The sequence below is a fragment of the Lampris incognitus genome, chromosome 2 (assembly GCF_029633865.1).
Source record: "Lampris incognitus isolate fLamInc1 chromosome 2, fLamInc1.hap2, whole genome shotgun sequence".
Classification (NCBI taxonomy): domain Eukaryota; kingdom Metazoa; phylum Chordata; class Actinopteri; order Lampriformes; family Lampridae; genus Lampris; species Lampris incognitus.
The window spans coordinates 25,830,547-25,853,993 of NC_079212.1; the positions used below are offsets into that span (position 1 = coordinate 25,830,547).

The following is a 23,447-nucleotide window of genomic DNA, read 5'->3' on the forward strand; positions in this document are numbered from 1 at the left end:
AATATCTTGTCTGTGTGTGTCTACACAACATTGAGTGTGTCTTTGTGAGTGTGTGAGAAGGTTAATGTTCATCCTGTCGTGAACAGTCCCTCGGTAAGGTGACTGTTGAGCTTCAAAAGTAGTTGGCTCTCCAGATTCTTGGACTCAAGTCTTGATCTTTTAATAATAATAAGAACACATTTTATTTGTGGACACCTTTCAGAGCACGCAAGGACACCTTACAGAACACAACAAAAAAAACTTTTGACAGTGAAGAGAACACCCACATGACTAAAAAGTCTCTCGCATGCTGCAGATGCTGGGAGACTTGTGTTTATTTTGAGTGACAACTTCTTCAGTTGAGGAAAGGAATGTTAAACATCCATACCTCCTGTGACTGGACATGCAAGGTACCTCTCAAGCTCTCCAACCTCTGGGTTTCTTGTGTTCATGGATGCGAAGAAGTCATCCTCATCAAATGGGCTGTCGTTTCAGGGAGCATCGTTATCCATGCTGATGGAGGTGACTTTTGATGTAGTCAAGCCCCGTGGAAAAATAAATATTTTAAATAGTGTTAGTGTTGATATCCTTCTGTAACTCACTGCTGACAATACAAGCCATGAAGTCTAACCTATAGATTAGTAGTCTAAGAGATCGAAATGATCCCCTCTTGAATGAATGAAGATACGTTACCGGCTTTTAAGATGCTCTGCTCTGTTGCCCAGCATGTCCTGAACTTTGGCAGGAGAATGGCGGCAGCAATAAGCTCTGGGTCCTTCATGACATCCCCAAAATGCTTCTGGATGCCATGTTGTAGGGCTGCAAGGAGTGGTCCACACACTTTGCAGGTTGGCTGCAGCCTCCTCAACTTGTCCTGCAGCTGGTAGAGAGTCGGCAGCAGGAAGCCCGTGTGGACAGATGATTCCCCTTGAAGGATATTCCGGGCCTTAGTAACTGGCCTTATGACTGCAGCATATTCCACCAAAAAGCCAATTTCAGCTGCATTTAACCTTCAGAACAGTTAATAGGAATACCAGTGATATTAGTAAAATAAATTGTAATTGTCATACAAATATGTCAAATAATTTTTGTAGCAGACAGGGACAGACTTGAGTTTTTTGCTTGATTACTCTTTTAAAAGCACAGTATGTAAATTCATGTATTTTTTTGTTTATTTAACCACCATCTACAGGCCCAGTCTAGAAAGGATATCGCCCTTAAGTTAAATAGCGCTTAATACAGGCTACCATTAGCGGTGCAGTAGAGATGCTAATTGTATTAGGTTGTGCTGCAACAACCATAATTCAAACATATTTTAGACTACATATTAATGATAGCAAGTATAATTTTTCATAGCATCAAAAATTATCTACCATGATCCCACCCCCAACAACTTACATCTTGATGTTTAATGTTGTGCATAAATTCTGGATGGCACTCTCTCCTTTCTCCTTATGGATCTGGACAACTCTATCCACAGTGAAGTAAAGGGAGCTCCAACATGTGTCATTCGGTCGGAGGAACTGTAGTCTGCACTAACACTGTATAGTCTCGAATGCTATGGCGGACCTGCTGGTTTTGTTCCAAAGTGCTTGACATTTTGCAAAAGCAGACCAAGAGAGCCTCTTGTATGTCTCACACCCAACTTCTGCAGCACTGGCATCCGTGGATGCAACAAGATTTAGGAGATGGCATGCACACTTATGATGCCTTGGGAGTTGATACTCAAGGCCAGTGTCATCGTTTAAAATAGCAAAGACATCTTGATACGCCACCTCTTCTGAAAGACCATAATCTTCTGGAACATTCTCATCCTGTTCATCAGTGGCTTCTTCCTCGCTTTTGCCATAAACTCAAAACGCCTTTAGGAAGTTTGAGCCACTGTCAGTTGTTGTCCTGGTTACCTTGTCCCTGATTTGATACTCTGAGTGTATTTCCTCTAATGCTGCACCAAGGACATCAAACGTGTGGGAACCTTACATGCGTCTGCAAGCCAGCACGGCAGAACAACTTGCTAAAGAGTTCTGGTCTATCCAGTGACATGTGACTCCCAAGTAACTTCATTGTCTGGCAGTCCAGCAATCGGGTTGTAGTGACATGGCTCACAGAATGCAACTTCTTTATAATCAAGCTCTGTTTGGCTTTGGCTTCTTGTATTTTCCGGACCACTGTTTTTCTTGACATTAACGTGCCGTGCGGCTGTGCTCTTGAATGACCGTGATTCGACCACAGACAACGGCTGGCTACTTTCACATATAAAGTTAAGCAAGGCCGTGTCAAAGGTTGCCCGCCTCCTCCATGGCACAGTCATGGAAAAGGCACTTATTTTTGCATTCTTAAGGTGAGGTTCATCAGTCGGGGCCAGGAGGGGTTTTCATTTCCTGCTGTTTTCTATGCAGTCTGTATACAGCTTTAGCTTGTTGGGGTGAATTCGCTGTCTAAAAGAAAAAAAACCCAACACATCCATATATCAATAATACAATGTAATTTCAAATTCTGCATTAAAGGTAGAATCAACATCACAAAAAGCCTCATATTAAAATAACAGAACCTTCCTATCCTATGCGCTTTGTAAAATTGTGTGCTTGAATAAACTTCTGAAATTAACATTGCAAGACATACAGTAAATGTCTCCATAACTTTGCATTTAGGTTTAATAGGGTGCGTACATGTGTCACTCTGTTCCCATAAATGATCCATAACATTACTGTTGAGTTAACTGGGGATCGGAGTTGGGAAGTAACTGTACTTAAGTAGATTTTTCCGTTATCTGTACTTTACTTGAGTATTTATTTTTTCTGACAACTTTGTACTTTTACTCCCTACATTTTAACACAAATTTCTGTACTTTCTACTCCTTAAAATTTCAAAACAGGCTTTAGTTTTAAAGCATTTGAGGGGAATTATCGATGGACTCATAAATCAGTCTCTAAATGCTTAGCGGAGATGATCTCGGAAAATCTCGCGATACCAGACAGACGTAAAAGTACGAAAGGCTAACCGGGAGATCGTACGGCAGAGAAGAGTCCCAGGGAATGACGTCCGATAGCCAGGTAGCGAGCGACATGGAGGAAGAACATCAACCAGCCAACACTACCGACGACGGAGCAGAATCAGAGCAGCACAGCGTTCTCCATCCGTGGCCTGAAGTTGTCGGCTCCAAGAATGATTCTTGGCGAATGCGTTGTGTCCTGCGTCAACCTAAAAACCACGAACTAATGGCGTTCAAGTATTCTCCGTCAAATCTGAAAAAACACGAACAGGTAAGAGGTGTCTTTTCCTGTTGTTACTATTAGCTAATTTAGTATTTTCTACAGTGTACAGTGTTAACACCGTTATGGTAACACATGCTTTGTTTGGTAACATTAACATAAGGAAAGTAATGTTAGCCCCCTCTCGGTTTTATTGAAGGAAAAAAAGAGCTCTATTTCAGTGTCAGTAGACCGTCATCTACATCTAAACCCTGCTGAATATATCCATCCATCCATTATCCAAACCGCTTATCCTGCCGTCAGGGTCGCGGCGATGCTTGTCTGAAAACCTAAAATGACTTTGTATTGTTTGTATTGTATGACTTGTTTTTTTTCTTAGAATGCATTTTCAATAGACTGTAGTCAGTAAAAACTTACGCGCCCAATTCTTTAGCTATGTTCAAGAAAATAGACATCACATCAGTTGAAGTCTGTTTTGTGTGTGTGTGTGTAGAATAAAAGAGTCCTCTCTGCACAAGCGCTACAGTATCACGTTTATTGATGTATACTAGCAGAGGTACCCGGGGTTGCCCGGGGAAAATGTTCTCACCAAAACAACCCACACGATCTGGTCCTTACGATGTAATCGGTGATGAAATATAGGCTAATTTATGATATGATACACGTGATAAACGAATGTTATTAACAAAAATTATCAAATGTCATAATTTTCAACCCACTCATCAAGCTTCTTTGCCAATGTGTGTATAATTGCTCAGTGCTCAAGCGCCTCAGGGTAAATAAGCCACGTTGCGTGTGTTACTATTTGGCGCTGGATGGAAAGCTTTTCTGCACTATCGGTTGTGGAGGCAGCTACATACAACTGACCGTGTGAGAAACATGGAGCAGAAACATTTACTCCAATCGTTTTAGAAGTCTGTGTTGGTTTATGGTAAACAATGTTTACTAAACATCAACAATCTAATGTCCCCCATCACCAATTACAATTTCACAGTCTAATAAACCTAACCTGTCATTTTACAAACCCACCAAATTGTGCTCCTGTATTTCAATGTCTTTTTTTTTTTAAGTTGTATGTGGGTTTTGAAGTTGTTTTGAAGTGGTATGTGGCGACCCCTAACGGGAGCAGCCGAAAGTAGTAGTAGTAGATGTGGTCCATGTGGAGATCAGTTTTTTTTTTTTTTTTTTTTGCTTGCTTCTCCAGATGGAAAATGTTTAAAGCCGCTTAGGCTAAGTTCCGTCATAATTACATAGTAATATTTCCATGAGTAATGGGGGGTTTGTTTGTGGACACTACACTACATCGCCACTCGGTGGCACTGTGAGACGCTGGATGGCGGAGAGGGACTGCTGTAAGGGGACAGAAGAAGAACAACCAGAGCAGGCAAAATAAACTCAATTTCGCAAATAAATCAAAATTTTTACTTGGTTTTTGAAACATTTTTCCAACTGTGCAATCCTTGGAAAGTGCTGATTCTAAAGATACCTTTCTGTTTGTTCTACAGTGATTATTTCTGGAGTTTTAAACGAACATACAAACATACACTCTTGCTTTATATATATAGAAAGAAGCCCTACAAAAATGTTTATGCTGAAAATTTTATTTTGATATGGGGCTGATGCCTTTCTTGCGCATGGAAACATCCTTCCCCCATTTGTATATTGTCCAAAGTAACAAGCAGTACACATACACTGTTAAAGATTTGCTTTTATTACATGAGGTTTTAGTTGTTGGCAACCATAGGGGACAGTGGGGTAACTGGAAGCTTAAGGGTGAGTAGAAACTGCCATTATGCTTCCTGGAATAGCCCCAGTTAGTAGAGGCACTGTGATGAGACTCTGGAGGGATGAAGTAAGGGGAATTATTACAATCAGTTTAAATTGGTATTGGGAATGGTCATGTTCTCTCAGGCTTGGGTTTAGTAATTGATTTAATGTCACAGTCTAATTCCACTAGGTCTAGACTGGAGCTTAATTAAGTATATTCTATAGGATGGGGAACTGGTAAGTATTGTGGGAGCAGTGAGGCTGAGCGGTTTAAGCAATTTGTCCGCTGTGGGGACCCCTAAGTGGACATTACCGATGCTTCCCCTAATATTGTGAATTGAGCACCTCTGGGGATTGACCCACACTCTGTCTTTCTCCAGATCATTTTGTGGGACATCCTGCTTCTCGCAGTTTTTCATTTTCCGCCTGTTAAGTAAATGACATCATTTAGATGCTAATATGTGGGTCATTCTACAGAAACATCCACTTTTGGAATGGCAAGATGGCTTAAGATGTGTTTCTTTTTCTAACATTTAAACTTAGACCACATTATTATATAACTTACCGACTTAACGAAAACACAAATGAAAGCTTAATGTTTTGGGGGTTTTTTTTAGATCTTTTTTGTGCATTTTTTTTTTTTATATATAAATTTATTTCTGATTTTTCCCTTTTTTCTCCCAATTTAGTGGCCAATCGATCCCTATTTTAATTCAAACACCCACCCTCGCACTGTATGCGTTCGCCAACTGCATCTCTCCGGCCGGCAGTCTCGAAGGAGACCGCCTCCCCACTTTCGTGACAAGGCGACTCCAAGCCGAACCACTGTTTCTTCCGACACACACAGAGACGCATTCACGTGACGAACACAAGCCGACTCCGCCCCCCTCCCGAAGACAGCGTTGCCAATGATCGCTGCTTCGTCGAGTCCGGCCATAGTCGGATCTGACGAGACCGGGGCGCGAACCCCAGTCCCCAGTGGGCAACTGCATCGACACAGAGCCGATGCTTAGACCGCTACACCACCGCGGACCCTTGTGCATTTTTTTTAAAGACCACATGTACTGTAAAGCCCCTTGAGGCAAATTTGTAATTTGTGATATTGGGCTATACAAATGAAATTGACTTGACTGTCTTTTTGTCACTGATATTACCTTACTCCTTTGGCAATATTTGAGGCTTTTATGAAATATTATTTCTCAAATCACTTTACCACATGTAGACAGAATCACAGAGGAATAATGATAATGCAACAAATCAGGAGATTATATTTTATTTATTTTAATCACGTGTGTTAAAATTGTGACTGAAGGATTTTAGTTCATTTACGCAACCATGTATTTGCTATAACAATAAAAAATATTTGGAAAAGTAGTGATGCAACCCTTTACATCTTAACTCTTGAGTGTAGCAAAATTCAATGGATGTAAAGTTATTGTCAAACGTGACACATTTTATTTAATGTGACAGAAAAAAAACACAGTGACACAATGAAACACCAGTGACATACATAAGACCAAAGCATCTCATTCATCAACTCTAATTAACTAGACGACACTAAATTGTTACATTTGGCATAAAATCAAAGACTGTCATTAACACTTAGTGAAAGATCATAAACAACAGTTTCAAAACACATTTTAACTCCATTAAATAACGACCAAAATGTCCAACAAAGTTCATTGTCTAAACTGCAATTGTCTGCTACTATTCTATGTCATGCTATGTTACTAGGTTATGACTAAGAGGGGTAAACTTGGAACTGTCCCTATTTTACATTTCATGGTGCCTTAATTTAATTGTGCAGCTGCCCCATAATGAACTCCCAGAACGGCTGATCAATCTGAACTGAGCGCTTATTCGGTGCTAGGGGCTCTGGAATCAAGCACATGATCTTGTCATCACCGTACCAGTTAACATCATCTCTGGGGCTCGGCCAGAAGAACTTATTCACTCCATTGCTGTGCATGCATTTGACTTTCACATTGTTTTCTTTAACCTGCAGGATGATGCCAGGGTAGGGTTCATCATCATATTGCAAAACAAACCACTGCCCACTGTGATGCTGTTCGGTGACATTGGGTCTGAAATCTTTCCCTGGTTGATCGACTGCATCCATAGCTACCAGAGTAACCCCCTCTAGACTGTGGAATGGACAATCAAACACTCCCTCAGCAGCCGGGCAGAAACAGCTGACATCCCTCTCTTTGAGAATGCCGGGAGAAACGCTGAGGACCTCATGCATTCTCATGGTGCCTTTAATGGTGAACAAGGGCACCTGCCTTAAACCTTCATCCTTCTTCTCAACTTCCTCCTCACCCACATAATAGAGTTTCACCTTGCTTGTATCCTTCAGCAGCTGGAAAAAGCACTGTGCATCAGGGATATCTTTCCCTTGATGAACTAATGTGTCAGCTGTTCTCTTCAGTGCAGCCCCCACTCCATCTGATGCACCCTTTCCATGGCTTGTCTCAAAGAAGTTCCATGTCACTGTCGAGAAACCCCTCTGGTGTGGCTCAGTGGATATGATGTAAAAGTTTGAGCAGTTTTTGTATTGGGTGGCAGGTCCATCACTAAAAAGTGAAGGTTTTGGACATCAGTGTGGTCCTTTGCCAGGAATTGAAGAATAGGGCCCATATAGCTGGTGGGTCATGCCTTCTACTGGGGGAGATGGTGCAGAAGGGCATGGCGGCCTGGTTTGCCAGATAAAGCACTCCGGTGTGGAGGATCACCTGCTGATGTGACCCTCCAAAGTAGACCGAATTGGCGTATTTACAGGCATAGTTCTCGCTGAAATTGATGTGAATCAGGAAGTCTTTGGCAGCGAGGCTCTCTCTGAGATTCCTGTACGCATTGTATTGCCTGTGAATATTAAAAAGGTGTCTCCTGAAGTTAAAGAGCCTGTCCTGGAATTGTGCCACAAGCTCATCCTCCTGTATTGGGGGGTATCTTTTTTGATGGTGATTGTACTTACTCTTGTCTCTCCACCTTACACTGAGATGCCCCTCATTCTCCTGGCACCATTGGGTTAAAGTCACCGCCCTATTTGAAGACCTTTTTAAGGGATAGGCAGACAATTTGCAGTCCAAACAATCAGCATAAGCACCATAAGCAGTCTTGGAAGTGCTGCAGACAGTGCTGTTAGACATTTCCTCTTAAGTTTCTCGAGTTTGAAATGCCAAGCCTGCATATTTTGTGAGCCATGAACTGCAAGTTTTCATGGGTCTTACATTGGCACGTCTGTCTGTCCCTCTCATTTGGTGGAACCACCCAAAATGGTCTCTGACGGCAGAGGAAAGCATAAGAAATGTGTTGGTGCTCTGATGCATGTTTTTTGTGAAGGTTTAGCAAAGAATCAGACAGTAGCCTCCTCTGTCTCTTAACCTTCCTGAGAGTCAGTGTGTTCCTCTTCCCTGTAGTCAGTCTGCTGACATCATCCCTGAGAAAAAATTCTCTGACGGATTTGACAGTCTTCTTCTGTATGCCATTTTCTTGGACTTGCTTTTATTTTCTGATGGAGAACCACACCCAATGAGCTTCTTGCAGTATGTTTTGCATTTATATTTTTTTATCAGCTTCTGTGATACCAACTGTGCAAGACTTTGTTTTGACATTGTGTCTTTAAAATTTTTGTATTTGCGTTTCAGTGCCCCCCAAAACAGCGAAGTGACATTTCAGCGCTTTTCTGACTTGGGTATTGACTCGCTGACCTTGAAGAATTTTTTTGTGTTTTAACTTATGGGCTGCCCAGATTTGCACGCTGCAGTTGTATATTACGTTTCTTCACCTTTTCATCTTCGTTTCCAACTGATGATCTCATCTTTCAGTTTCTCTATATCCCTTTGTGCATCTCTCCTACGTTGTCTCTTCCCTTGTTGTAGCTGTCTGTAAAACATAAATAATTTCTTGAAAAATATGTAGTTACATAATAGCTGTCTGTAAAACATATATTTTCTTGTAAAAAGTTCTCACTCATTTCACCCTAGCTTGTTTCTGTCTCTCTCTCTTGCTCGCTCTCTCTCTGTATGTGTGTGCATGTCTCTCTGTTTCTGTGTGTGTGAATGCGAAGAAGAAGTGGTAGGTGGAGGAGTTAATGAAAAGGGTACATATGTGAGATGATATTGCTGTGAATAGCCTGGGAAGCAAAGCCAGATGTGACAGATGATAATGTAAATAGTGTGTGTGTGTGTGTGTGTGTGTGTGTGTGTGTGTGTGTGCTTCGTAATATTCAATGCTATGCATTTTTATAACTACGGTATGTTTCGCTATTGATTTCTGGGTAAAATTGACGTTTCCATATAATGACCCATTTATTGAATTACCTATATTCTGTCATAATTATTCCTGTCCTTGTTGTAATCACACTTTAATTTTTCAAAGTTATGTTGCACCTTTTTTGTATTTTTCAAAACACTTAAGCTGTTGCTGTGAATATTGTGGTATTATTGTACATTAGTACGTAATATATTGATGGATATGTGTTTTGACCAATAGGAAGTCTTATGTGATATGGACCAATCGGAACAAGGTTAGGATATACGAGGCAGGAAGTCATGTTGCCGCTAAGCTAAAATAAAGTTTTGATATTTAGTTAACAGTTATCTCACGTGCATACATTTTATAGAAAATATGACATATGTGTGTTACTGACATCATTGTTATTATTATTATTTATTATTATAGCTACAAGTGCCACTGCTGCCTATGGGGAATTGTAGGTCCATGAAGTTTCATAAGACCCTTGTGAGGAACAAACCCCACCCATGGTTCTCCTAGACAGTCTCTCTCTGGTATCCTTATTCCTAGCCCCCATGATACTTTGCGTGAATTATGGGCGCGACTTCCAGCGCGTCCTGTCACTGAACATCAAATGCTTGGGTGACGGACAGTACCTGATTCATCCAAATGGAAAGGTTGGATAATACCTCCAGGTGAATAATTTTTTTTATTCAAGAAAACAGATTATTGGCTGTATAATTAGAAGTATTGGACATTGTATTGTATGGTGTATTCATTTATATATTTGCATAATTGTTAAAATTTGGGCAGATAAAATAAATGTAAGAGGGATTAAATTCAGGTGTAGATGATTTGCCAAAAACAGCAGGGAGAAAAGTGGTGGTGTAGGATGTCAGGACAACCTCTGGTGTTGACATGACCATTAGAAGGTTGGGGCAAAAGGGAGGATTGACCTCATCTTGTTTGAGAAAGGAAGCACCTGCTCTCTTTCTTATGTTTGATCACTGTGGTATCTGATTGTGGGTGAAAGATTAATTCACTAGTAAAAATCTACTCCTGTAATTTCACAATGTGTGTCTGGTGTGTGGTGTGTGTCTGTGTGAGAGTCTATAAACGGCCAAACTAAAGCACTTGGGGCCTTGATTCTTTTTGGAGGTTATTGGGGATGATCAGGGGCAGCTATAAAAAATAGCAGAACATTAATTAAAATTATGCATAATTATGCAAAATATGCATTTTTCTAAAAATGGCTAAAAACCACTTTTCTTGGCATTTCAGATGATTCTGAGCATCTTTGATTTTTTTCACCTATATAAAAAAAATTTCTGGGACTTAAATGTTTTGGCATTATGCAAAATATGCATTTTTGCAAAAATGCACTTATGATCCTCATTTTTTTTGGAGGTGGTAGGTATTGTTCCAGCGAGGACCAGAAAAATAGCAGAAAATTAAAATAATTATGCATAATTATGCAAAATATGTATTTTCTAAAAATGGCTAAAAACCACTTTTCTCAGCATTTCAGATGATTCTGAGCATTTGGGGGGGAGGGAGTTGGAGTGGGGGGGGGGGTTTAGGGGCAGGGGGAAGGCGGTTAGCTGGCAGGATGAAGAGGAGGGAGATTTAGACGGGTGGATAACCAAACCGCTACATTGTAGCGGGGTTCTTCTCTCTACTCATATATTTTCGTAATGTGTGTTTGTGTGGTGTTAAGTCTGTGTGTGTGTTAGTTAGTGTAGATAGCGGGACCGAAAACTAAAGCATTTATGATCCTAATTCTTTTTGGAGGTGGTAGGTATTGTTCCAGAGAGTACGGGAAAAATCCTAGAAATTTAAAATGATGCATAATTATGCATAAATATGCAAAATATGCAATTTTCTAAAAATGGCTAAAAACCACCTTTCTCGGCATTTCAGATGATTCTGAGCATCTTTGATTTTTTCACCTATATAAAAAAAATTTTCTGGGACTTAGAAATGTTTTGGCATTATGCAAAATATATGCATTTTTGCAAAAATGCACTTATGATCCTCTTTTTTTTTTTTGGAGGTGGTAGGTATTGTTCCAGAGAGGACCAGAAAAATAGCAGAAAATTAAAATAATTATAATAATTATGCATAATGATGCAAAATATGCATTTTCTAAAAATGGCTAAAAACCACCTTTCTCAGCATTTCAGCTGATTCTGAGCATTTGGGGGGAGGGAGTTGGAGTGGGGGGGTAAACCACTTTTCTCGGCATTTCGGATGATTCTGAGCATTTGAGGGGAGGGAGTTGGAGTGGGGGGGGGGTTTAGGGGCAGGGGGAAGGCGGTTAGCTGGCAGGATGAAGAGGAGGGAGATTTAGACGGGTGGATAACCAAACCGCTACATTGTAGCGGGGTTCTTCTAGTATATTATATATTGGAAAAAAACCTGGTTTATGTTTATCGTGGTATCATGGAATTGAAGCTCACACACATGTTTGTGCAACAGGAAATCACCCAACCTAAAGGGGGTAAGAATAATTTGGAAAGTACCGAAAGTCCATAAGGACACTAAAATGTGATAGTGACCTTTAAAGTCAAAATATCTGATAACAGATCAAACATGGACACAAAAGTGCAAACATAGTGAGGGTTGTGAACATGTGATAAAAAAGATATTGGCAAAAACATTGGTGGGTGGATATCGGTTGCACAAGGGAGGCGTGTACTGGTAAATGTTTTTAAATGTGGATGTCTGAGCCTCAGTTGGGCAGTTGCACTGTAGGACAACTCAGGCTTTTTTTGTGCTTACAATAAAGTCTTTAAACCAGAAGCTCTCGTTGACTGGTTCTCTGATGATTGACCACCACAACAACTAATTTGTTTTTCTCGAAATAAAACGTTGTGACAAACATTGCCAACTTAATGTAACTTCCCTGACACGTATTGACAGCCAAATCAACATATTGAGATAAATTTGGATGTTTACTGAAGGCTATTCAGTCTTGGTGGCTCCTAAAGTTCACTGGTTGTTTTCTCGACACATGACAATAGTAATGGAGGCATCTGACAATTCATAGCCAATTGGAAGCCTGACAAATCATTAGATGCTCAGTTCAAAAAATGTGGGTGAGATTAAATGTGAGTGCTGTAATCTTAAAAGATGTTAAACTCACTAATGTTGACAGATTTACAATTACCAGAGTAAACATTGTTTGGTTATGGCAGCTTGTGAAGTTGGAGTGCTGTGGCTGGAAGTCCCCATTGGCGATGCTAAGCCCAAGGCTTGATTGGGGGGTGAATGAAGACTTTGAAACAATCGCAGACGTGATGTGTTCAGTAAGAACCCAACTGACTCCACTCGATATTTCATCTTATTGTTTACCTGAGAACTTAAAGCTATAATGAGAGTTGTAGTTATGGGAGGTGGATTTAAAAAAAAAATATGATTACATCTTGGTCGCCAGTGTGTGAAAACGCCATTCTGGTAAAACTGATTCAGATTGTCTTCATTTAAAGTTTGCAGAGAAAGTGCTTTGAAAACAGAACAGTGCAGGACCCTTCTCATCCTTATGGGTTTAAGATGCTTCTATTCAGAAAAGGTTTTCATTTAACCATGTAGTGTTTTCGCTGTCTGTTTATATTGTTTTACTGCACTGTCAAGCACTTTGAGATCGTCTCTGACAATCTACTACTACTACTACTTTCGGCTGCTCCCGTTAGAGTTAGGGGTACCATGTCAGGGGTACATTGGGGAAACTAAACAGACGCTGGCCAAGAGAATGGCTCAACACAGAAGAGTTAACACGTCAGGCCAGGACTCTGTAGTCTATACCCACCTACAGGCCAGTGGCCACTCTTTCAAGGATGAGGATGTGCACATCCTTGATATGGAGGAACACTGGCTTGAACGGGGAGTCAATGAGGCCATCTATGTTAAGAGGAAATGACCGTCCCTGAACCGAGGGGGGGGGGGGGGCTAAGAGTACACCTGTCACCATCTTACAATGCTGTGATTACAAACATTGCCAAATCCTCTGTGAATAGTACACATGGCCATTGAAACTAGTTAATAGTCACACCCATATTTGCATATGAAACTGGTTATTGGTTTCGGTCATATTGTTTGTAAGGGTGGGGATACCTGCATTCAGTTTAGACTGGAGAGGTCACTTAGATGAGTGACGAAACATATCTGTCAGTAAACGTATGCAGATGAACTGATTCAACCTTCTTTGGCTCTATGTGAACCTTTCATCTCCCAGGCCCACTCAAGCATGTCTCAGCGACTGCAATCTGGACCAGTAGGGGAGAGTTCCGGCACTATGACTTTTCCCCTTTAGCAAACATCATCAGTTTCCAGAGCAGTCCCCGCTTCACCAGCAAAGGCCTGTGATACCTCCACCATTTCAGTGTTGGTCTGTGTGAAAAAGAGGTGAGGAACTGTGTCGTCGGCTTCATCTTTTGTCAAACTCAAATCTGATTTGTGCCAAAAGGTGTGGTCATAATGTCCTGTGTTTCTCTCCTAGGGCAGAGAGCTGGCAGCCTGCATGGATAATGTAACAGAAAGCAGTCCACTGTGGACTGTGGTTCCCTCAGACATCAGGGGCCAGAGTGTAGTGTCCTTGCAGCCTTCTGTCATTGGTGACATGCTCATTGGTATGGGCCGAAAGCCAGTGCATTCATCACAATCGAAGAGAGGGATATGACAGTGGCTAATGTAAGTTTGTGGAACCAATAAATTTGAATAGTATCCAATGAATATTATCATTCCCAGTACTAGCAGAGGTGCAGCCGCTGTTATCGCTATGACAAGTGTTACTGCTGTCAGTACTTTGCATGTAGTTTTCCTTCATGGGCAGTAAAGTCTGACAGGACATGGAATCATAATTGAGTGGTGACTTAGTTACAACTTTAATCTTATTGGTTTTGCATACTTGATTTGTGTGTATGAAATGTGCATTATTGCAGTATGTAATTCTGGCATAGAGCAAATACACGTCTGCTTTTTTTTTCTGAAGGTGTAACAACTGATACAACCCTGAGTCACATCTCCTCCCTGGAAGAGTCGTTTCCCACTGGATCCAGCCTACCAGATGTGATATTCTATTACAGGTTACAAAAGTCAAGCTGTTTAATAAAGAAAAAAAACATAAAAAGGCAAAAATCAGTTTTAAACTGAAAGAAACTACCACTTGAAGTTACATCTTTACACTCCATTATTTGTTTGCAGATCTAGTGAGACAACCCAGGCTTGTAAACCGGGCAGATCAACCACCATCCAACTAAGCTGCAACCCGACAGAGACAGCCAAAGACCACATCAGTCTGCAAAGGTAGCCTACATCATGACCGACCTGAATTTTTGACCTAGCAAGTCATCCAGACAACAATGAACGTTGTACTCACTTTTCAAAGCAGGTTGTCTGATAACTGGAGGGTTGCCTGTCCGATCCTCGGTTTGTCCTTGCAAAAATGTCGTGGTGTCCTTGAGCAAGACACTTAACCCCTAACTGCCCCCGATGAGCTGGTTTTTACCTTGCAGGGCTGACACTGCCGGTGACAACCATGCAATGTTGTCAGTGTATGAGTGTGTGTGCATGGGTGGATGTGAGGCATTCATTGATTGTAAAGTACTTTGAATGGCTGTTGCAGCTAGAAAAGTGCTATACTATAAACGCAATCTATTTACCACTTAACACGTTGCACCCAGTTTCCATATACTGTATAGCAAAGATGAACTTCGGATGCCTTAAACTGTATAATCAAGATTAACTGGCGACCTGTCCAGGGTGTCTCCCCATCTGCCGCCCAATGACTGCTGGGATAGGCTCCAGCATCCCCGTGACCCTGAGAGCAGGATAAGCCGTTCAGATAATGGAATGGAACGGAACTGAATTTTGGATAAAGTGACCCTTCGAGGACATTTTTTGGAACTACACATGTTGTATAGACTCAAGTTTGCAACTCGCATTATGGTTTCTCTCTTGCCTCTGGGGTGTTTTCATCCACAGCAATTGCTCTGAGGGGACGTGTGATGGATGTTCGTTTCACTTTCTGTGGGAGAGCCAGCATGCGTGTCCACTCTGCACTAAAAATCACTACAGAGAGATTGCCAGTGCATACATCCAGGGAATTCAGGTACAGTAGTACACAATTGTGGACACCTTAATAACTCTTTTTGAAATTCAATATGGTCTGAATGAAACGATTGTCTCTATTAAATGTGATGCAGAGGAGAAAAATCAAACTTTATCTGTGTGTGTGTGTGTGTGTGTGGGCCCTGTGATGGCCTGATGGCCTGTCCAAGGTGTCTCCCTGCCTGCCGCCTAGTGACTGCTGGAATTGGCTCCAGCATCCCTGCGAGCAGGATAAGCAGTTCAGATAATGGATGGATGGATGGAGATATATACAGTCACCGGCCACTTTATTAGGTACACCTGTCCAACTGCTCGTTAACGCAAATTTCTAATCAGCCAATCACATGGCAGCAACTCAATGCATTTAGGCATGTAGACATGGTCAAGACGATCTGCTGCAGTTCAAACCGAGCATCAGAATGGGGAAGAAAGGTGATTTAAGTGCCTTTGAACGTGGCATGGTTGTTGGTGCCAGACGGGCTGGTCTGAGTATTTCAGAAACTGCTGATCTACTGGGATTTTCATGCACAACCATCTCTAGGGTTTACAGAGAATGGTCCGAAAAAGAGAAAATATCCGGTGAGCGGCAGCTCTGTGGGCGAAAATGCCTTGTTGATGCCAGAGGTCGGAGGAGAATGGCCAGACTGGTTCGAGCTGATAGAAAGGCAACAGTAACTCAAATAACCACTCATTACAACCGAGGTATGCAGAAGAGCATCTCTGAACGCACAACACGTCGAACCTTGAGGCAGGTGGGCTACAGCAGCAGAAGACCACACCGGGTGCCACTCCTGTCAGCTAAGAACAGGAAACTGAGGCTACAATTCGCACAGGCTCACCAAAATTGGACAATAGAAGATTGGAAAAACGTTGCCTGATCTGATGAGTCTCGATTTCTGCTGCGACATTCGGATGGTAGGGTCAGAATTTGGCATCAACAACATGAAAGCATGGATCCATCCTGCCTTGTATCAACGGTTCAGGCTGGTGGTGGTGGTGTAATGGTGTGGGGGAAATTTTCTTGGCACACTTTGGGCCCCTTAGTACCAATTGAGCATCGTGTCAACGCCACAGCCTACCTGAGTATTGTTGCTGACCATGTCCATCCCTTTATGACCACAGTGTTCCCATCTTCTGATGGCTACTTCCAGCAGGATAACGCGCCATGTCATAAAGCTCGAATCATCTCAGACTGGTTTCTTGAACATGACAATGAGTTCATTGTACTCAAATGGCCTCCACAGTCACCTGATCTCAATCCAATAGAGCACCTTTGGGATGTGGTGGACCGGGAGATTCGCATCATGGATGTGCAGCCAACAAATATGCAGCAACTGCGTGATGCTATCATGTCAATATGGACCAAACTCTCTGAAGAATGTTTCCAGTACCTTGTTGAATCTATGCTACGAAGGATTAAGGCAGTTCTGAAGGCAAAAGGGGGTCCAACCCGGTACTAGCAAGGTGTACCTAATAAAGTGGCCAGTGAGTGTATATATTCCACTCCTTATTAGTTGAGCACTTACAACACCATTGACGGTTTCGGAAAAAAACGTTATATATATATATATATATATATCAAACTTTGTTAAAAGAAACACTCAACGGTAGGGAAAGTGCTCAACAAATAAGGAGCAAAATAATCCAGTGAGTCAAGTAAATTCTTTATGAGACAGTACAAGCCTGTTTCATGCCACAAGCAATCATAAGCTGTCAATAAAGCTATATAGGAAAGAACATACCATGTACTGCCTCATCATGCACATCACGTGCATGACAATGGTGCATGTAATGTGCATGACGAGAAAGTAAATGGTATGTTCTTTCCCATGTAGCTTTATTGACAGCGAATGATTGCTTGTGGCATGAAACAGGCTTGCACTGTTTCATAAAGAATTTACTTGACTCAATATCCATCCATTAGCTGAACCGCTTATCCTGTTCACAGGAGCTTATTCCTGTAGTCATTGGGCGGAAGACGGGGAGACACCCTGGACAGGCCACCACAGGGCTCACACACACACACAAACAGACAGACAAACATTCATACCTAGGGATAATTTAGTACTGCCAATTCACCTGACCTACATGTCTTTGGACTGTGGGAGGAAACCCACGCAGACACAGGGAGAACATGCAAACTCCACACAGAGCACGGTCCAGGATGACCCACCAAGGTTGGACTACCCGGGGCTCGAACCCAGGACCTTCTTGCTGTGAGGCGACCGCGCTAACCACTGCACCACCGTGCTGCCCATGTCAATGTGCATTCTTGATTTTCCTAAATAAAAAATAATTACAAAAAATATTTCTATAAATATATGAATCCGTCAATTATTATTATTTAATGACTTAGCATTGTATACACCATTACGAAGTACATTGGCCGCCCTACACATTATTGTTGGCACGGTTTAATATGCAGCACAATTTTATACGATATGTAATAGGGGGTCCCTCCGCCGTGTCTCTATCAACGGTGAAGACCTCTGCTGTAAGAGTTTTTCGTTTCACTCATTTAATGTCAGGGTGGAATTAAATAATTGCCGCGAATCATACACTTATGATAACAATCTGACACTGTCAGTGATAAAAACAAGCACTTTTGGAGGACGTACTATGACGAGCATTACATTGCAGTCCGTTTCGCGGTTGCCGGCTGAAACGTTCTCGCTCAATACTGTACCAATTACAAAAAGAAATTGTCCCTATTAGCCATAGATCTCAAATGATGGGGAAAATGGGGCCCGGGTTTAAAAATACCGGAATTACCCTTTAACATGGCTTCATGCCCTGTGTAGCAGAGAACTACTAGGCGATCGGGCAATGACACGCACCTGTAAATCTCTGGCGATAGGCTACTTGTTTCATTTCAAAACCGGAAGAAGCGCGCAGCTTTGTCTATGCACGTGACACGTGTCACCCAATAAGCACTCCCCAAATGCTCGGCAAAGGCGGGAAGGGTAAAGTGGGACGGTAAGTCTAGAAGATATCCATCATGGCTGAACTGAGGACGCGAAAGCGACAAAGAAGCCTTACCACAAAGTCACTAAATTCATACAACGCAGCGGGGACGAGCTCCAGCAGTCAACGTAACTCACCAGTCGTGGATGGATCGGCCGGTCGTTTTGTTGTGGGATCTATAGTTCGCATCAGCATGGAAAACTTCCTGTAAGTTAACAGCAGTCGGAAGCTCAACAAACTTGCTGCTGATCACAACAACACACAGTATGGCGTTAGCACTACTTGAGTGAGAGCTGCATACCACAGTATCGGTATGGATGTCAGCTAGCTAGACGTGTGAAATAGACTGCCTTTACTAGTTATCGCTAACCGAAAGGCTATCGATATATCCTGACCAATGAAAGGTATGATCGAGTGAACCGTCATTGGTCTCCTTGGGAGGAACTAACTGCGGAAACAATTTTACGCAACCACTCCGGGGCGAGCTCGTTGACGTTGAGTGAGCTCTTTTCTCCGGTCAAAAAGAGTTGGCAGGGCAAGCTGGGACAGCTGGACCCTAATTTTGAAATACTGTAGCGCTGGACTGATGACGGCTATGCGATGGGGAAGCGCAAGTGATTATGAGACTGTTACGTTCATGTTCAGGTCATTGTTTTATTAATGTTTTGATTTCATTTGTTGTGGGCGGCACGGTGGCGCAGTGGTTAGCGCGGTCGCCTCACAGCAAGAAGGTCCTGGGTTCGAGCCCCGGGGTAGTCTAACCTTGGTGGATCATCCCGGGTCGTCATCTGTGTGGAGTTTGCCTGTTCTGCGTGGATTTCCTCCGGGTGCTCCGGTTTCCTCCCACAGTCCAAAGACATCCAAGTCAGGTGAATCGGCGATACTAGATTGTCGCTAGGAATGGAAGTGTGTGTGTGTGTGTGTGGCCTGTTCAGGGTGTCTCCCCGCCTGCCGCCCAGTGACTGCTGGAATAGGCTCCAGCATATCTGCGACCCTGAGAGTAGGATAAGCACCATCCAAACGTCTATCCGTTTGGATGTTTGACCAGTCCGGGTCAAAACATGAACACAACATTAATGAAACAATAATCTGAATATGAACGTAACAGTCCCATAATCCTGCGCTTCCCCAGCGCATAGCCATCATCAGTACAGCGACCGCCTTCCCTGGTCACTACAATACGTTGATTATGGTATGAGGGGGTGTGTGTGTTCAGTACTGTACCCTTTGCTCCAACAGGACCTACAGTACTGCTGTGGTGTATCCTGGGCCCAACCTGAACGTGATTTTGGGGGCCAATGGAACTGGCAAGTCCAGCATTGTGTGTGCCATATGCCTGGGTCTTGCTGGCAAGACTACTGTGTTGGGTAGAGGGGACAAGGTAAACGTCAGGGTCATCTGGAGTTTGACGAGGTAGTCTCTAAATCAGAGATGAGACCCGGTCAAACTTTGCTTTACTTGTTATGGAAGTTCAACTTAAGTTGTGTTGCTTTTTTTTTCTGCAACACGATGTTACTGATCACATGAAACACAGAATGTAAATAACTGATACCTTTTGTATGAAGTTGAAAAATGACAAGCTAATAGCACATTCCTTCATATGAACACTCATGACAATTGCCCCCTAAATGGATTACCATAACATTTCTAGGTTGTGTGTGTAAAAGACATTTGTCATAGTCCTCTACCAATGTCAACAACCTAAATGCATTGGAACATATTGAACTTAGTAAATAAAGGCTTGGGGTTGTGATGATGACTGACTGCTCCCTTACAATGACTTGTTTGTTTTTAAATTCCTATAGGTTGGACTTTTTGTCAAGCGTGGTTGTGAAAAAGGATTTATTGAGATTGAACTGTAAGTATTGCCACACTCACAGTCCCAAAATCACATTCAGTTTACTGTCGGTAAATGTAAAACTCATTGACACGTGGTGGTGCATTATTTCAAAGTGGCACAAATGTAAGTCAAGTCAAGTCAATTTTATTCGTATAACCCAATATCACAAATTTGCCTCAGGGAGCTTTTACAGCAACACAATATGCTATTGTGGACATCATGCAATGGATGTTGTGTTTACACAATTTATGAAATACAACAGCTAAAGAGGTTAACAGAATTTTAATGGAAGTATAAAATATATGAGGAATATGTTGAGGATCTATTCAGAAAGTGAAATGTTGCCCAGTAAACATCTCAGTACTATAAAAAAAAAAAGATAAAGCCAATTGCATCTTAGATATGAGCCCAATTTTCCAGTAAATGTTTAAGATGACAGACCTACTTATAAGTAATTCACACACCAAATAAATCCCATAAGTTATATTGTCATGCCAGCAGTGATTTTGACATTTTGTCTAACATAAATGGTGACTGAATAATATAAAATTCTGGAATGAAACCCTCCCCCTCCCTTTTATATTCCTAGGTACAAGAATGATGGTAAATTAGTAATTAAAAGAGAAATCCACGTGGAGAACAACCAGTCAGTGTGGATGCTGAATGGAAGACACTCTAGCCAAAGGGCAGTGGAGGACGAGGTCAAGGCCCTGCACATCCAAGTCAGCAACCTCTGCCAGTTCCTTCCTCAGGTGTGTACTGCTGCAGAAAAATACTTCACGATCACGGTTAATGAGAACCGCCTCATTCAGAATCTGAATCATTTTTAACTTTCCCAGGATAATGGGAATTTGACTTGGTGCTGACATATTACAAGGCAGTTAATGGAACACAAGATTGACACACAAGGTGAAAGACAAAAATCAACAGGACCTTACGAATATCTTTATGCATGCTCAATAATGCAGTTGAGGAAATCACAGAAAGTTGAATCAGTTCATGTGGACACCAATGTTTTTTGGGAGAAACGTTTCATCACTCATCTAAATGACTTCTTCAGTCTCAACTGACTGCATGTATCCCCACCCTTATAAACAATACTGTGGCATAACAACTGAAAACAAGGATCAGTTTCATCTGCAAATTGCCGTGAGCATTAATGGCCATATGCACTATTTACATAGGATTTGGGAATAGTTGCAATCACAGCATTGTAAGATAGTGATAGATGCACTCTTAGCCTCCCCCCCTCGGCTCAGGGATAGTCGTTCCCTCTTCACATAGATGGCCTCTTTGACTCCCCGTTCAAAGCAGCGTTTTCCCTATCAAGGATGTGCACATACTCACCCTTGAAAGAGTGGCCACTGGCCTGCTGATAGGTGTAGACTGTGGAGTCCTGGCCTGACGCATGAGCTCTTCTGTGTTCTGGCATCCTCTTTGCGTACGAACAGTGTAAACAAGATGCTTTGTGAGAATGGACTGAGCATAAAAACACTTAAACTATCGCTCAACCAATTATTTTGCCAGGTATTGTGATGAAAAATCAACCGGATGCTTTCAATCTCACTGTGGTTTGAATGTTCCCATGATAGTTATGTACATTATCTTCTCATTGCTGTTATTATTTTACTGTTTTTCTGGGAGTCAGCTGGATAGGAACCAGATAGCTCTATTGATAATTTGTGTAACGGAATGTACAAAAAGATTTGGAGCAGATTTGGCTTACAATGAATTTTGGGATGACTGTTGATGTGGTGTTATTGAACGTAGCTTGTGTTCAGCACAATGGGCATTCATTGTCTCTGTTAATGGTCACAGCACCCTGTGTGAATGATTAACTTAATTGGGAGCCCCTTATCATGTAAAGTTGGATGTTTCTAAATGAAATTAAAATAAATTTGTCGATTGCATGATATATTGTTTGCTGATTGTGGAAACTGAAATTGAGAGAAACAGTCGGATAGAAATAATTAAACAGCACTACTGCGTAATCATAAAATTAAATTTAAAGAGCAGTTTTACCTCTAAATTACACTTGTATCATAATTTTGACAAGTTAACCAATCTACATCTTTGGTCACTGTTGTTATTTGTTTGCCTTTAAATAGAAATATTCCTGTGGCAATTTCAGTGTAGCTGCCAAGATGCTTTGCTGAATTGTTTCTCCCCTCGACTGTTGATGTGACCACAATTTGACCCCACAGGAAAAAGTGGGTGAGTTTGCCAAGATGTCGAAGACTGACCTGCTGGAGGCCACAGAGAAGTCAGTGGGACCGCCAGAAATGTACGAGTACCACTGTGAGCTCAAGAACTTCCGCAGGAAAGAAAGAGAATTGGAGGTTGGTATACGGCTTAGCAGAGGCAGTGGTGTTAATATGTCCAGGTGGCTAGACCAACCTGGAAATATTATTTCAGACTTTTTTTTTCCTCCCCCTTTTTCCCCCAAATTGTACCCGGCCAATTACCCCACTCTTCCGAGCCGTTCCAGTCGCTGCTCCACCCCCTCTGCCGATCCGGGGAGGGCTGCAGACTACCACATGCCTTCTCCAATACATGTGGAGTTGCCAGCTGCTTCTTTTTACCTGACAGTGAGGAGTTTCGCCAGGGGACATAGCGCGTGGGAAGATCACGCTATTCCCCCCAGTTCCCCCTTTCCCCCTGAACAGGCACCTCGACTGCCCAGAGGAGGCGCTATTTCAGCGACCAGGACACATATCCACATCCGGCTTTCCCACCCGCATACACGGCCAATTGTGTCTGTAGGGATGCCCGACCAAGCCGGAGGTAACACGGGAATTCGAACCGGTGGTCCCCCGTGTTGGTCGGCAACAAAATAGACTGCTACACAGGGTCCACGGTGGTGTAGAGGTCTAAGCATTGGCTTTGTGTTGATGCAGTTGCCCACTGGGGACCAGGGTTCGCGCCCCGGTCTCGTCAGATCCGACTATGGCCGGACTCGATGAAGCAGCAATAATTGGCAACGCTGTCTTTGGGAGGGGGGCGGAGTCGGCTTGTGTTTGTCACATGAATGCGTCTCTGGGTGTGTCGGAAAAAGCAGTGGTTCGGCCTGGATTCACCTTGTCACAAAAGCGGGGAGGCATCTCCTTCGAGACTGCCGGCCAGAGAGATGCAGTTGGCGAACGCATGCAGTACGAGGGTGGGTGTTTGAGCTAAAATAGGGATCGATTGGCCACTAAATTGGGAGAAATCAGAAATAAATTTGAGGAAAAAAAAGAAATTGACCGCTACGCTATGGGGACACATATTGTTTCAGACTTGACATCACAATATACACATACACAATAGTCACAATGCGAAAAATGCAATGTAAGAAAAGTTGA

The 23,447-nt window shown here is 42.3% G+C and overlaps 1 protein-coding gene and 1 long non-coding RNA gene across 3 annotated transcripts in view; both read left to right on the plus strand.

Annotated features, from left to right (window-relative positions):
- Positions 1 to 3,104: 3,104 nt before the first annotated feature.
- On the plus strand, positions 3,105 to 17,578 carry LOC130107831 (uncharacterized). 2 transcript variants are annotated; one of them, XR_008809836.1, is made up of 7 exons: positions 3,105 to 3,242; positions 13,429 to 13,598; positions 13,693 to 13,883; positions 14,185 to 14,278; positions 14,397 to 14,498; positions 15,177 to 15,303; positions 17,424 to 17,578. It is a non-coding gene; the product is annotated as an uncharacterized LOC130107831 (long non-coding RNA). The 2 variants fall into 2 exon arrangements; XR_008809835.1 differs by lacking the exon at positions 17,424 to 17,578 and having other exon boundaries at positions 15,177 to 16,942.
- A 722-nt stretch (positions 17,579 to 18,300) lies between these two features.
- Positions 18,301 to 23,447, plus strand: part of smc5 (structural maintenance of chromosomes 5) — a 38,715-nt gene continuing 33,568 nt past the window's right edge. Inside the window, exons 1-5 of the mRNA XM_056299009.1 lie at positions 18,301 to 18,473; positions 19,506 to 19,647; positions 20,072 to 20,124; positions 20,696 to 20,858; positions 22,311 to 22,445. Of these exons, the coding sequence (XP_056154984.1) occupies positions 18,301 to 18,473; positions 19,506 to 19,647; positions 20,072 to 20,124; positions 20,696 to 20,858; positions 22,311 to 22,445 (666 nt within the window). The remainder of the gene's footprint in view (positions 18,474 to 19,505; positions 19,648 to 20,071; positions 20,125 to 20,695; positions 20,859 to 22,310; positions 22,446 to 23,447) is intronic.